The sequence below is a fragment of the Myiozetetes cayanensis genome, unplaced genomic scaffold (assembly GCF_022539395.1).
Source record: "Myiozetetes cayanensis isolate MyiCay16 unplaced genomic scaffold, myiCay2020 scf21, whole genome shotgun sequence".
Lineage (NCBI taxonomy): Eukaryota > Metazoa > Chordata > Aves > Passeriformes > Tyrannidae > Myiozetetes > Myiozetetes cayanensis.
In genome coordinates this window covers 10,905,091-10,918,504 of record NW_026087423.1, presented here as the reverse complement: position 1 = coordinate 10,918,504, position 13,414 = coordinate 10,905,091, and the positions used below count along the sequence as shown (strand labels likewise).

The following is a 13,414-nucleotide window of genomic DNA, read 5'->3' as shown; positions in this document are numbered from 1 at the left end:
CGGGGAGACCGAAAGGAGCGAGCGAAGGCGCCGGGAAGGGAAGGGGCCGGTCCGGGCATCCCCGCCCCGCCCCGCTCCTCCCTCGCTCCGCGCCCGCCGCCCGGGGATTGGGGCTGCCGGGCCGCTCGGGGTGAGGCGGGGCTTGGCTCGGCGCTTATTTATTTATTTGTTTCCCTCCTTTTTCTTTTTTTTTTTTGTTAATTTTTTTCCTTCCCGCGGCGTCTCCCGGCGCAGGTTCCGCGTCCCCGTGAGCGGCGGCGGAGGATGTGCCGGGGCCGGAGGAGGCGGGCGCCGGCTGGGGCGGGAGATGATGCCCTCCGGCCGCCGCCGGCCCCGGGGGCTCTCAGAGCATCGGGGGCGATGACCTTCGCGGGGGAGCCGCGCTCGCCCCCTCCCTCGCTCGCGGCGAGTCAAACAAGTCAATGAGGAGAACTTAAAAAAAAAAAAAAAAAAGGAAAGAAAGAAAGAAAAGCAAGCAAGCAAGCAAAAAAGCGCGCAACACCACCAAACCCTGCCTCCGCGCCTCTGGATGATTTCAGGGCTGATCAGCATCACCTGAAGGAAAACTTTGGTGACGCCCGGGGAGCCGACGTGTTTTTCCGCCGGGATGCGGGCGCTGGCTCTGTGAAGCGCATCCCGGCGGCGGGGCAGGAGCGGGAGCGGTCCCTCCCGAGGAGCCGCACAGCCCCTGCCCAGCCCCGGCCCTGCCGGCTCCGGGGGAGTGCTGGGGCAGGGGGCTGCTGAGGCTCCGGGCTGAGATTTTAATCAGTACTGATTCCTCTTTATTTACTGAGAGGAGTTTTCTTTCGCAGCATCATTGTCTTGAAGATAGGAGGGAGGGAGGGGGAGGGTTAAAGCTGAAGAAGTAAGTCGTCTCTCCGAAGGAAATGCCTTTTGCGCTTTCCAGATGACCTTTTCTGAAAATGTAGCCTCTCCAGCTGACCGATTTTTATTTTGATTACAAAGTGTGTGAAACTGAGCCCTAACTGCTCCACAAACCCTAGGATGTGCGCTTCTGGGATTAGCAATATGGGGCATCTGTTGTCACCTCTCCTCTTGAGCCTGGCAGCAGTTTTTTCCAAAGGTAAGTCTCAGTCTCTTCCCTCTCTTTCACTGCATCTTGTTTTTTATTTTCCATACCCAGACTGTGTCCCTCCTGTCTGCAATGCCTTGAATGTTGATACCCACAATCCATGACTGAAAGACTTAGGGGGAGTCATGTGCTAGTCAAAACCACAGACGATGCGAGGGGAAACCCTGAGTGGCAGGATTTTTTCTTGGTCGACTGTGACAAACAGTCTGCCCATTTACTGAGGCATTTGTTACCTCCCTGTTGTACTTTTGATCATGTAGTAGATGCTGCTGCTGAGCTTAGCTGGTAACTCATCTTTGGATTACAAAGGGTTATCTGGGAATTTGAAGTCTCCAGAGGTACATGCTGGTGGAGTTGGCTGCCCCACTCTTATCTCCTGTGTCGTTTTTCAAATTAAAAATCCTGTCTCTCAGACTGGCTGGCAGTGTTTTACTGGACCAGAGAAATACCTACTTACTGGAACATTTAAAAGCTCTGATGGGATCCTGAAGCAGGTGTCTGACATTCTGCATGCTAAATAGAGTTTGGATGTCCTGACAGCATGACTTAGACGACTCAGTGATACCTTCTCATTGCCCTCGAGCGTGTTTGCAGTGAGAATCAGAACAGCAGCCCATGGACAATGCACATATTTTTGTGTGCATTTAAAGCTTCCTCTGAACTTAAAAGTTTTCATCGATAGCTTCAGCCAAAAAGTGAATGCATTCTTGCCATACTTAATTTAGGTAATTCTGATAATCCCTGTGGAATACAAATTAGGAGAAATACAGGTTTCTACTGAGCAGATATCGTGCATCAGCAGCTATATCTTGGCAGCAAAACAAAATTGAAGTTCTCACGTGGTTTAGTCTTCAGAGAGGAATAATAGCATAAGCATTTACTCTGTGATTTTGCAAACATGCTGATAAAGAGTCCTTCTTAGAAACACCCCTATTAAAAACCCTATTAAAAAGGTATTAGTTATTCTTAACACCTTCTTACACTTCCAGAGATCAGCACTTTTCCTCGTTATTGAGTTATTTTTACTAATTAGTTTGTATCCACAACCAAATTTACTGACAGAAGGCAAACTATACAGCTGTCTACATCTATTGTTGTTCTCTGTACCAAATTCACTTATCCTCCTTTTTTCCTTAGAAGAGGTAAAGAAAGAGTGGAGCAAAATTATAAGTCTTCTCAAATGTTCCCTAAACGCAGTGCCCACATAAGGACTGTTCTGAAGCTGCAATTGGAAATGCATTAGCAGCAGGGATTAGAAGTCAGAGTCTTTTCAAGAGATTGCTCATTGTCATTGCACACCAGTAGCTTTTGATTTCCCAGCTAGCTTGTAAATTATGTATTTTATTACAAGCAATATCAGTACTTTGGATAGGCTAACAGTACAGTAAGAATATTAACTTCTTCACCCCCTCTATTTTTTGCTGTGTTTCAGTTTGCTGCTTTAACATTGCATTAATATAGTGTTTGACTGAGGCAGCAGCTCACTTTAGGATTGGGGTATAAGTGGCATTTCAGTCTTAGAGAGTACAGTGTTTCTTTTATTGCCAACTCAGCAGTTATAACATTAATATGTGATTTTATTCTTAAATGTTGCATCTCTTTTGAAAGATGTATGTGGGCAGAAAACTGGACTTGGAAAGGAAGTCTCTTAGATGGATATGATATAAAATGCTATAAAAACTGAGAAGATTTTTCTGTGTATTATGACTGTGAAATCTCATTGAACATGATATGTCTTGAAACAAGTTGTGCCAGGGGAGGTTTAGGTAGGATATTAGGAAAAATTGCTTCACCATATGGTTGCCAAGCACTGGAACAGGCTGCCCAGGGCAGTGGTGGAGTCACCATCCCTGGAGGAATTAAAAAGGAGTGGGGATGTGGTGCCTGGGGCCATGGGTTAGTGGTGGGTTTGGCAGTGCTGGAGGAATGGTTGGACTCAATGATCTCAGAGGGCTTTTCCAACCTAAGGAGTTCTGTGATCCTATGAAACCAGACCCATGAGATCCCATCAGATTTCCTGGTATTAGCTGTGCTATTTGCTTTGCATTTCAGATATCCAAGGTACTACTGCTGTGTGATTGTCAGGAGTCTGCTGTTCACTAACACAGATATCTGTCTTCAGTGCCATTGTCTGTTTTTTCTTTGGCAGCAGACTCCATCTGCACTGCTGTGCCTTAGGAAAGACCAGAGTGTTCTGGAGATTTACTGTATAAACTTGACAGTGTAAAAGGTTTGATTCCCACCCCGCTCCACATAGTCAGATGAACATCAAAAAAAAAAAAAAAATTAAAAAATTAGGCATGATTACTTTGTTTCTTTGGTGCCCTTCTGTTGCTAATAGAAAAACTCTCTCATTTATGACATGATGACAAAGTTTTGCTGAAGAGATATAAAAGCTTTTAACATGCAACAGCAATCAGCTGTCTATTGTGTATAGGGCTGTTGCTGATTACTCAGATCCATGGCAACACACCTTTTACTGCACAGTTTCCAAATCTTTCAGGTAATAATGCTGAAGATTTGAGAACACTACTGTGGTTTTGCTTTGCTTTTATCTTGTAAATGCAGAGCTCCAGCCTGAGAAATGAAATGTTGTTTTCAATAAGGAGCTTACAGTTCCAACCAGAACAATTTGTCAGCGATGATACAATCCACGTGTTTTAATGTGCTGCCAGTCTAACTGTGTATGTGTGAGTAAGGGCAGAGGTTACAAGGGTCTCTTAACTGTAGTTATGGGGCCAGTTGCATTTCACATCTTTGCCTTCAACTAGAAGTTTTCTTGAGCCAGTCCCAGGGAGGCAGTGCTCACCCTCAGTCCCTTTGGCATTTTGCTGTTTGATATCAGTGCGAGAAGAAATTCTTCAGAAGTCTTCAGTTAAAAAATAACCAAGTCCAGGTGATGCTAATGAGAACACAGACTGATAGAACAGGCACAAGTAATGTGGACATGCTGTTGCCTTGTTTAAGGGGAAACCCATCAGCTTCACTGGAGCAAAGTAAAAACTTCAGTACTTTACTTGAATTCCAGGTTCCATGCTTGGCTTAAGTCTAGAAGGAAACCAGCATCTGCTGTAGGATGCCAAACAATTTTAGGATGTATGTTGTGAGACTAAAGATTGAGGAGCCTTTTTTATTACAAATGTTTGTTGTCAGATAAAAATCAGTTTAATTTCAAATTTCAGGTCTCAGTTGACGGTAACAAAACAAGTGAATATTCAGTGATTTTTTTTTTCTGCCTGTGTTCTGCTGAGCTTTTTGTGCTCTTCTCTGTCACCCAGGGCTGCAATCTTCCTGCAGGTCACTCTCTAATGACACCTCAGGCAGCTGAGCTGCTGGTTTGATTTTCTTTTTCTCTCACTTTTCTAGAAATGGAGGCTTGGCAACTGTGTTAGGAAGGATTTCCTTGTATCCCCAGAGAGTGTTCCCATAGGTAGAGGTGTGGATAACACATGTACAGTGATGACAATGCCCTGCCACTATAGGAAAGTGAGTGTGGGGAAACAAATAAATCAATCCCCCAAGTGTTTAGTTCTGGTTACATTGTAGGAGAGAAATATTTGGCTGTTTGGCTTTAAATTGCTATTTCTTCTGTTTCCATTGGAATTATCCATGTTGCAGCATTCTTTGAACCCTCTTGATTTCCACTGAATCTTCGAGACTTTTTTTTATCTCATTACGGACAAGTGTTTTTTTGCAATTTTACTGATTCCATGATGATACTTCTTATCAGAAGATGTCATTCTGTTCACATTGCACTTCGCTTGTGATTTTATTGTGTTATATCTTTGTGAGTTGCACCACCTTCTTGGTGGTGACTAGACAGGAGTTCAGGGTTGAATTTCAGTTCATGTTGACAAGTTTTGACTGTGATGAGGAGGGGCACATTCTTTTTCTCAAAGTAACAGTGCTGATATTGTGGACAGACTCATCACAGGCATCTGTTGCTCCAACTGTGCAATTGATATGTATGGAAAATACTGCATGCTGCTTTCAGATGAGCATAAACTACAGCTGTGATCACTGGGAGTTTTTATTGTAAGCTTTGCTTATGTGCAGAAATGCAGAAAGTTTTCATAAAACCCCAAAAAGAAATTAAATCTTTCTAGCTCAAGCTTCAAGCTGTTCCCTTAAAACCAAAGTTTTGGTGCTTTGTCCCAGCTACTTTGAACTTAGAGTCGTTTGAGACATTATACAAGGGAAGGGAAAACTAGCTTGAACTTGTTTTGCTCATGGTGTTTCTTGACCCAGTGCACTTGTGGGAAAAGCCTCATTTCTTTCAGTAAAAGTAATAAATTCAGACTAAACTAAAAAATTCTGCAGCTAGACCCGTGTTTTATTTGTCAGCTGCAATACTGGCTTAATGTGATTTGGTTTCTAATATTTCCCTGTAATGTTCTTATTTTTTACTTCTGTCTTTTCTTTTATTAGTTCCATAGGACTGGCAGGCCCTGCGACACCAACCAGTGTTTTAGACATTAATAAAAGCAGCTTTATTCAATAAAGATCAGTCTTATTTAATAAAAGAGAGAATCAAAAGATAATCTGATTTTTCATGCTGCATTCACATTAAATCAACCTCCTGAGGTGGTTGTGGATGCCAAGTCTGGTGGCACTCTATCACAGGTCCTGGGATGCATAAACATGACTCCAGACAGATTGATATGCAGAGAAGCCCAAGAGGCAGCTGAGGTTCACCACGGGTTTGGTTTATAAAGTGTTACATTAAATTACTTGATTTTCACCAGTCTTTGTAGTATTGCCTGCTGCCTTATTAAGGGCAGTTCAAAATGAAGTGGATTTTAAACAGTTCCGAGACATGTGGATGACAATAATTATTATGATTGTAAAGTACATATTAGAGGGTGTTAGGCTACTTCACCCTCCTCCGTGGGGGGGACATTTAACTGTAGGATGAGGATTGGCTTCTTCAAGTCCTTGGTTTCTGCTGTCATTGAATGGACTTAATTCCAGTGTCAGGTGTTATCCTGATGGCCCCCCCAGAGCTAATAAGGGACTGAAACTCTTCATCTTCCAAACAACAGCCTGCTTGGTGTCTGTGCAAACTTCCACTTTCCATTTCAGTGGTGTGACTCGAACTAGCCCTGCCCAGAGGATGATGATATAACCTCCAGCTCTGTGAAATGAGGTGTTCTGTCCCTCTGTTGATCCTCAGTGGGGGTGATGCAGAGCCCATTAGAGTCAGGGTGCCGCTGCCTTTAGCGGGCTTTAATTCAGGGTGTAGACAGAGTTTTCTGGAGTGGTATTTTTCAGCCTGTAGCCCACACACCAGTGGTGATTCATAGAACATCTGAGCAGTGTTGTGAAACCAGTGCCAGAAACCTTATGCGTGCAAGCTAGAAAAAACCAAGGGGAGGAAATGGAAGTAACAAGGCTGCTTTCAGAGTGCATCCCAGTTCGTGTTTGCTTGTAAACAAAGGCCTTTGTGACAATACCAAAACCAGGACACTGCCTAAGATGGTCTGGATGTCTTTCAAAAAGTTAGAATGGCCCTTTCCCTTAAAAGGGTTGAGAAAAGCCACTGCAGTGAGACTAATTGGAGTAATTTAAGTGTTGCTCTGAACTGTTTGGTATTGCCTCAGTACTTCAGACACAGTTGCTGCTGGTGTGAGTGTTCCTAATCCACTGCAGCACAGGTTCACTTAAATCAACAGTGAGTAGTGGTTCAGTGAAGCAACACAGAAGTAGCCTGCCAGTCAATGGCACCTGCACTGTAGGGTCAATTAACTTCCTAAAAGGCTTCCTGTGTACTCACAGTGATGTTTATTTGTTCTTACACCCTCACTCTTGTGGTTCATTTGTTTTTTGGTTTGGTTTGGTTTTTGTTTGATTTTTTTGTTGGTTTTTTTTGGTGGGTTTTTTGTTTTTTTTTTTTTTTTTTTTTTAAATCAAGGTTTCCAGAAAGGTTTCTCGAGGGAGTTTTCTGTATTGCAGGCAATTGTCCCCCTGAAAGTCGCTCAGCAAAACGCACAGTTTTGGTTCTTGCACAGATAAGGTGCAAAGGGTCAGTAGTGGATTCGCTGATGTTGGTGCCACGTTTTCCCAAATTCACAAAATAAAAGGCCTGTTCCCTCCTCCTGTAGTCACTTTCTCGTAGGCCCATCTAGCTCTGTTTCTAAAGTTGCTTTGAATTGATTTGGTTTGTTTAGCTATTTGGGTTTTTATTTGGGAATGAGGACTTTTGTCACAGCACTGGCAGGATGGTTTGGGTAAGAGGTTGATTTGCTGTGGTGATGGTTAGCAAGCAGAGCAGAACCACATCTGAAAATGGCCAGTAGACTGTAAAATGTGAGAAGGAATGTGAACACTGTAGATCCTATAAAAAAAAGAACAAAATAAATGAGTTATGTATAAGAAAGCAGCAGGGGTAATAATAACGAGCGCCCCGAGCAGAAGCGTGGAAAGATGTCAACATACTCTTCAGACTTTGGGGTTTACAGCTCTACAAGACAGACTAAGGAGCAACAGGAGAAGTGTCCTCTCTGGCTGAACCAGGATGCTCTACATGCCTTTTGATCTATTTGCTTTCAGGGTAGGCAGACTGTTGAGCAGACAGTCTGCAGAGCTCTTGCTGAGGAGCAAGGCAGATGTCCAGATAATCACACAGATGAGTCTGCACGTCTTGCATGCTAAAAAAAAATCCTCCAAGTCAGAGAGTTTAGTCTCATCTGTTGCTAAATGGCCTCAGAACCTTGAATTTTGTTGGCCTTCAATGTCACTTGCTTTTTACTGATATTTTTAAAAGTGTAGATTTATGTCTTCAATATATACATTATGTAAATTCATTGTGCAAGAGGGGGAACCCAAAGTTGGCAGAGAGAACTAGTCAGTAGTGTCTCTGAATGTTAATCCAATCCACAATATAGGAAAGGAAACAATACCACTTAGTCTTCAATCCACTCACTTATCAAAGATTCTGGATGAGCACATAATTGTATCCTCCATTTTCTGCTGAGCCATGGTGACTCATTCTACTCGTCTTCAAGAAAAGAAAATAGTGGTGATTTGCATGTGCCTGTAGCTGAAACACCTGTATTTATCCTTCAGAGTTTTGCACCTCCATCTTCAAGTAATCAGCCTTGCTTGGTTAATTTTAATTTGGTGGTACACACTGGGTAGGTCATTTCCTTGTCTATGCATGGTACATTCCTGTATTTAACTTCCTACCTTACTCTTTGCTTTCCTACTACCACCCTTCCAAACAGGGTGTATTGTTGGCTTCTCCTGGCATAAAGGATGTCTTGATGTTGTTCCTGTAGATTGTGTTTTGGGCTACTGTTGAAGGAACTATTCAGCTCTGCAGAACTTCCCAGTGTGATAAGTCTGTAGAAACACCCTGTACCTGCAGCGACACTCCTGTCATCCTTACCTTGTTTTCAGAAATAAAAATAGGATCTGGCTTGCTCAGGTTCACAAGTCTGTAGCTCTTCAGCTGAAGAAGAGTATTTTTATGTGGTCAGGGCTTGGGGCAGAACTGAGCAGTCCTGATTCTGCCCAGCAGAGGAAGGAAGAGCACACACAGTGGAAGTTTTTTACCACCCTTGGTTACAATTCAGGCAGCTCAGAATGAATACTTTCAGAGTTTTCACTAATCTGTCCCACTTAAACCATTTTTCACTCTGTCTATTCTGTTTAGGATCTGTTTAACTCCGAGTTAGGTGCTTTTGAGGTGTTACGCTCACCTACAGAATTAAACAGCCAAATGAAAACACTAGAAGAACCTGGCCTAACTTCTGTAGAAGAGAATGGAATAGGGATATATGCAAAAGGAGTGTCTTATAATCTGCTGGTGTGCTAGTGCACATCTGATACAGGACTGAAATCTAAACTGTTGTGGTAAGGTTGCTGTTCCCAGATGTTTCTGATGAGTTTCTTTGTGCCCATTTGCAGAAATCCTACTGAAATGCCAACTGCTCAGCAAACATGATGGGAAAGATGGGGGTCCAAAAATGAGTGGGCAATTTTCAGCTCTTATTTTAGCCTATCTGAGTTGTGCTATCCTTCTTAATGACAGGGAGTGGTTACACCTTCAGTGAATATAACAATAAAAGCAGGTGTATTGCTTTTTAAAGCTTGGTGTGGTGCTCTGCATAGATCTCCCCTGGTTCCCCTCTGGTTTATCAGTTCAGGTTCTCTTATTCCATGTATTTTTCCATGTTATTGGGCAAACAGTTACAAGCCTATCATGACTTTAGCTGTGCTCTGCTCTATCCTTTGTGGTTGACTGTGTCCCCTGCAGCAGTTGTCTGATACGAGATGATTTCTTGCATACTGAACACTTGTGCACAGTGGGATTCTGTTATATACTTCTGACTCTTTGACACCATCTGCCCAGTAAAGTGGTTTTAATGGGTTTCCACTGAGCCAGCCTGTACTACAGCCCTGACAGCATGCTCTGTGTTTTTAAAAATAAACAAAATCTCCTCAGAAAAGCTATCCGTGAACATTGGCTTCTCCAACAAAACTGAGGATTACATACCTTTTGATATTTTGTGGAGGCAGAAATATCTCTATTTGATAGGCTTTGAAATAGGAAAATGACTGATAGCCTGGAATGGTGTTCTAATAGTACTAGTTTATTTTTTTTTTAAATGACCTTATAAAGCATTATTTTCTGTCCCTTTTTTTTAAAGTCAGGTATCATTATCCTTTTACAGAAAATGCAATCATTTTGCCTTGTTGAGGGTTCTCGTCTTTATGAAAGCAGGGGAATGTGGTGGTTCATGTTGGTGATTTAGGAGTCAGGGCAGCCACTGGCTTTCTGTAACCTTTGAAAAATCACTCCAGTTCCCTGCTTTCCCTTTCCTTTTCAAACTGTCTTGTCCACTCAGAATACAGGTTGTTCAGGGCAGGATCTGTTTTACTTGCTGTTTGTGCAGCATCTGCCCCTCTTCTCAGATCAGAATGTGCATTTTGCCACATTAAAGTAACTAATTAGTGGCGTCTGAGTTAGAAATTGGAACGTGCCATCCTGATTGCCCTGATCACTGGACGACATGAACAGCTCAGAGCCCTGTAAGAGTGGAAAAGAAGAGCAGGGTGAGGGAAAAAATAAAGATATAATGAAAACAACTCTGTGATTAAGATTTTCTTAGAGACTGAGTAAATCCCATCCCCTGATGTTACAATTAATAAGCTATCTAAGCCTCTCCAAACAGTGACATGAATAAGGGAACATAAAAACCTCTTTGTAAGAAGATGCCATAAAGATGGTTTTGTATTTCTTGCTGTTATAATCCACGTCAATAAACTATTAAAGAAAAATATTTTCTGTACCTGTGTTAACAATGCAACAAAACACTTATGATGAAAAAACAGGGATTTTTTTTGGCAGATGGTACAGATCTGAGAAATATTTCATTCCTCTTTGCCCCTTAAAGTCTTTGGGGTTTATTTTAAGCTCCTTCCTGTGAACATAGTGGGTAGTGGTGGTGATGAAATGGTGAAAGGAACTCTTGGCTGGTCCCTTCTGTTATTGACGGGATGTGAAAATTGAAAGAGTCAAAATAAACAGATTCCTCTGAACTTCTGAGCTAACTTGATATGAACACACAGAGAATCAGACACAATCCTACCCTTTAGTCTTTTAAGCTCTTTTTTTCTAAGTTATGTGGAATTTGACCTCCAGCTGAGGTGAGGGTTTCCATCTGAAGCGTTTCTTTTGCCTTCTCTGTGCCTTGTACAGTCACAGTCCTGCCTTGTAGATCTGTGCAGGGAGCCAGTAGAAGATATTTGAACCTCTAAGTGCCTGTTTATTTGAGAATAACTGTTGCTCAGGTCCATGGAAAAACAATCTTCCTGCTGCTGTGGCGTTTTGAGTGAAGGGATCAGGAGGCTAAGGCAGCTTTTCAGTGTGTTGTAAGATGTGCAAAGCCTCCATAGAAAAGACCAACTCACAGCAGTCAGTAGCTTTGGAACCTTTTGTTCAATAAAGATAATTTGCTCTCTTTTGAATTCCCCCATCTTCTTGAGGTCCAGAATTCAGACTGGATTTAATGGATCCAATTTCAGCTTAGAAGAAGTATGAAGCAAGTATCACTATGAATTCCCTTGGCAATTAAGGTGGTATTTCCCAGATGCTATCCATCAGGCTGATATTTTGAGTGGTATCAGTGCTCCTTTCTCTTTGCTTTTGTTAATTATTCATTTGTGTGATGCTAAGTACAGTAAATACTTAAGATCTGTGATCCTTACACAGGTGTTTACTGCTGCTGTTACCTTTTTCTCCCCCTTTGTCCTATCATAACTTTGGATAGTGCTGAAAATGTTCCCTGTTGTTTCAACTGCAGTAGTTTAAAACACATGTCATCAGCATCAACTGTGCCTTTTCTTGCCTTTTTATTTAGCCTCTTTATCTCACCAGCAATAGATCAGAGTAATGGTACAATAATCACTGTTGAAGCATTTATTTGTTTGTTTTCTTTCTATTTCTATGCAGTCATATGCTCCTTTCATCTATTCCTATCAGAATTATGCATATGGTTTGGATCAGACCCTGAAAAAAGAGAAATGCTTGTAAGTGGAGAAGACTATATATAGCAGACCTTTGTCACAGTATTTATAGTCTTGGTGCTCAGAATGTCTTGGTATGCATTATAGGTTCTCGTCAAATAATCAAATTGCATCAATAATAACAAAAAGGATGGGTTCATGAAGAGATTCTTTTCAGCTCTTCTCCTTTCAGCAGCTTCAGAAATTTGGCAGCAGATTTGCAGTGCTAACAAATCTGGGCTTTGGCAGCCTAAATGGGGAACAGCGAGTTCCAAACTGCAGATCCCTCACGGGGATGTCCTGATGGTCACTGCCTTTGGGTGCAGGGGGAGCATTCACAGACCTGGGAGGATTTTGGCTGTTGCAGTAGGTCATGTGATCATTTCTCAGGTAAAAAGCTCTACCAAACCTTAGATCTTTGTGGCCTACAACTTCTGTCTGGAGAGTTGCTGAGAGACCGTGAAGATCAAGGGATGAAGAAAAATTCCCCCCCAAGAACAGAGAGTATTGCAGGATGTTAATTGGTGTCACAGGACTTTTTTTTAAATTTTTTTTTCCTAGTAAGTACATTCTCATTTTTGTTTTCCACCTGAGGAGAGCAGCTCTCCTAGTCTTCACAAGTGTGGTGACACTGCACCACTCCCTCAGCTCCTTGGGCATGGTCTTTGACTGGCTGCAGAGCTTTGCTGCCAGTTCGATCCATTTGTCAGAGAAACCACACATTCTCACACTTGTTTTCTCTTCTTCTTACCAACAGGCACTATCAAAATCTCATCTGGAGCCTATGGAATTATTGTGGCAGTTCCAGTCATCTTTTGTGCTCCTTTGACATCTGTCTTAGGAATAGCTGATGTATTGTGTTCACTCTAGTCTAAATCTGAGAGGTCCTTAGCAAATGTTGCTTTCCAGTACCTCTTCATTTTCTTCTCCAGTGACTGAATAAATGTTTCTCTCAGACACTCAGCAAGTGAATCCTTCCATAGTTCTGGCACTTTCTTTTCCCTCCTTATTTTAGGTCAGTACCATTACTGTTTTTCTTCCAATTGCAGGTCCAGCTCTTGTTTTTAGCAACAGGATGAACAGGAAGAATCATGGAGGAGAACAGCCTATATACAATCTTAAATTTAGAGATGACATTGAACTTGTAGTATTGACCTATAGGAGTTATCAGAAAATAATTGGGAATCCAGGCTGGGAGCCCAGAAAATTAAGATTGAGGGCAAGCAAGAGGAAATTTATGAAATTTGGAAGACAAGAGGAAGAAATAAAGATCGAGCTCTGTATTCTGTTCTGTGCTACTGCTCTGCAGAGTGAGAACTGAGAGTGAAGAATGGGACTGTGAGGGGCACATATTAAAGAAAATCAGAGTATCTGATTCCTGCTCCAGGCAGACAGGGTGTGCTCAGCCAATGCCTCCCACCAGAACAATCCCAGGAGGTCTCACTCCCTCAGTGCCCCTCACACATTCCTATAGCATAGCCCCCAGGAAAGTTGCACATATATGTGATTTTACCCTATAAAACTTCTGTTCTACCAAACTGCAGAACTGCTCTCACATTCATTAAAGCAATTTGAACTAAGAGGAACACAATCCCTTCTATACTTTAATTTCAGACCAAAACAAATATTAAACTACCATAAATTTTCGTGGGATAAATAAATCTTAATTTTGCTCACGGTAAATTCACATCACAGCAGCCAAGATAGAGTTTTGCTTATTTTCATAATGATCTCATGTGAAGTGGTATTTACTTCATTTCACCCACCTGAAAGGAAAATCAAAACAACTGATGCTCAGTTACTTCTTCACAT

The 13,414-nt window shown here is 42.1% G+C and overlaps 1 protein-coding gene across 1 annotated transcript in view; it reads left to right on the top strand.

The window, feature by feature from the left end:
• Window positions 1–227: 227 nt before the first annotated feature.
• TMEM132D (transmembrane protein 132D) overlaps window positions 228–13,414 on the top strand; it is a 218,906-nt gene continuing 205,719 nt past the window's right edge. Inside the window, exon 1 of the mRNA XM_050318695.1 lies at window positions 228–1,084. Within this exon, the coding sequence (XP_050174652.1) occupies window positions 1,006–1,084 (79 nt within the window). The 5' untranslated portion in view covers window positions 228–1,005. The remainder of the gene's footprint in view (window positions 1,085–13,414) is intronic.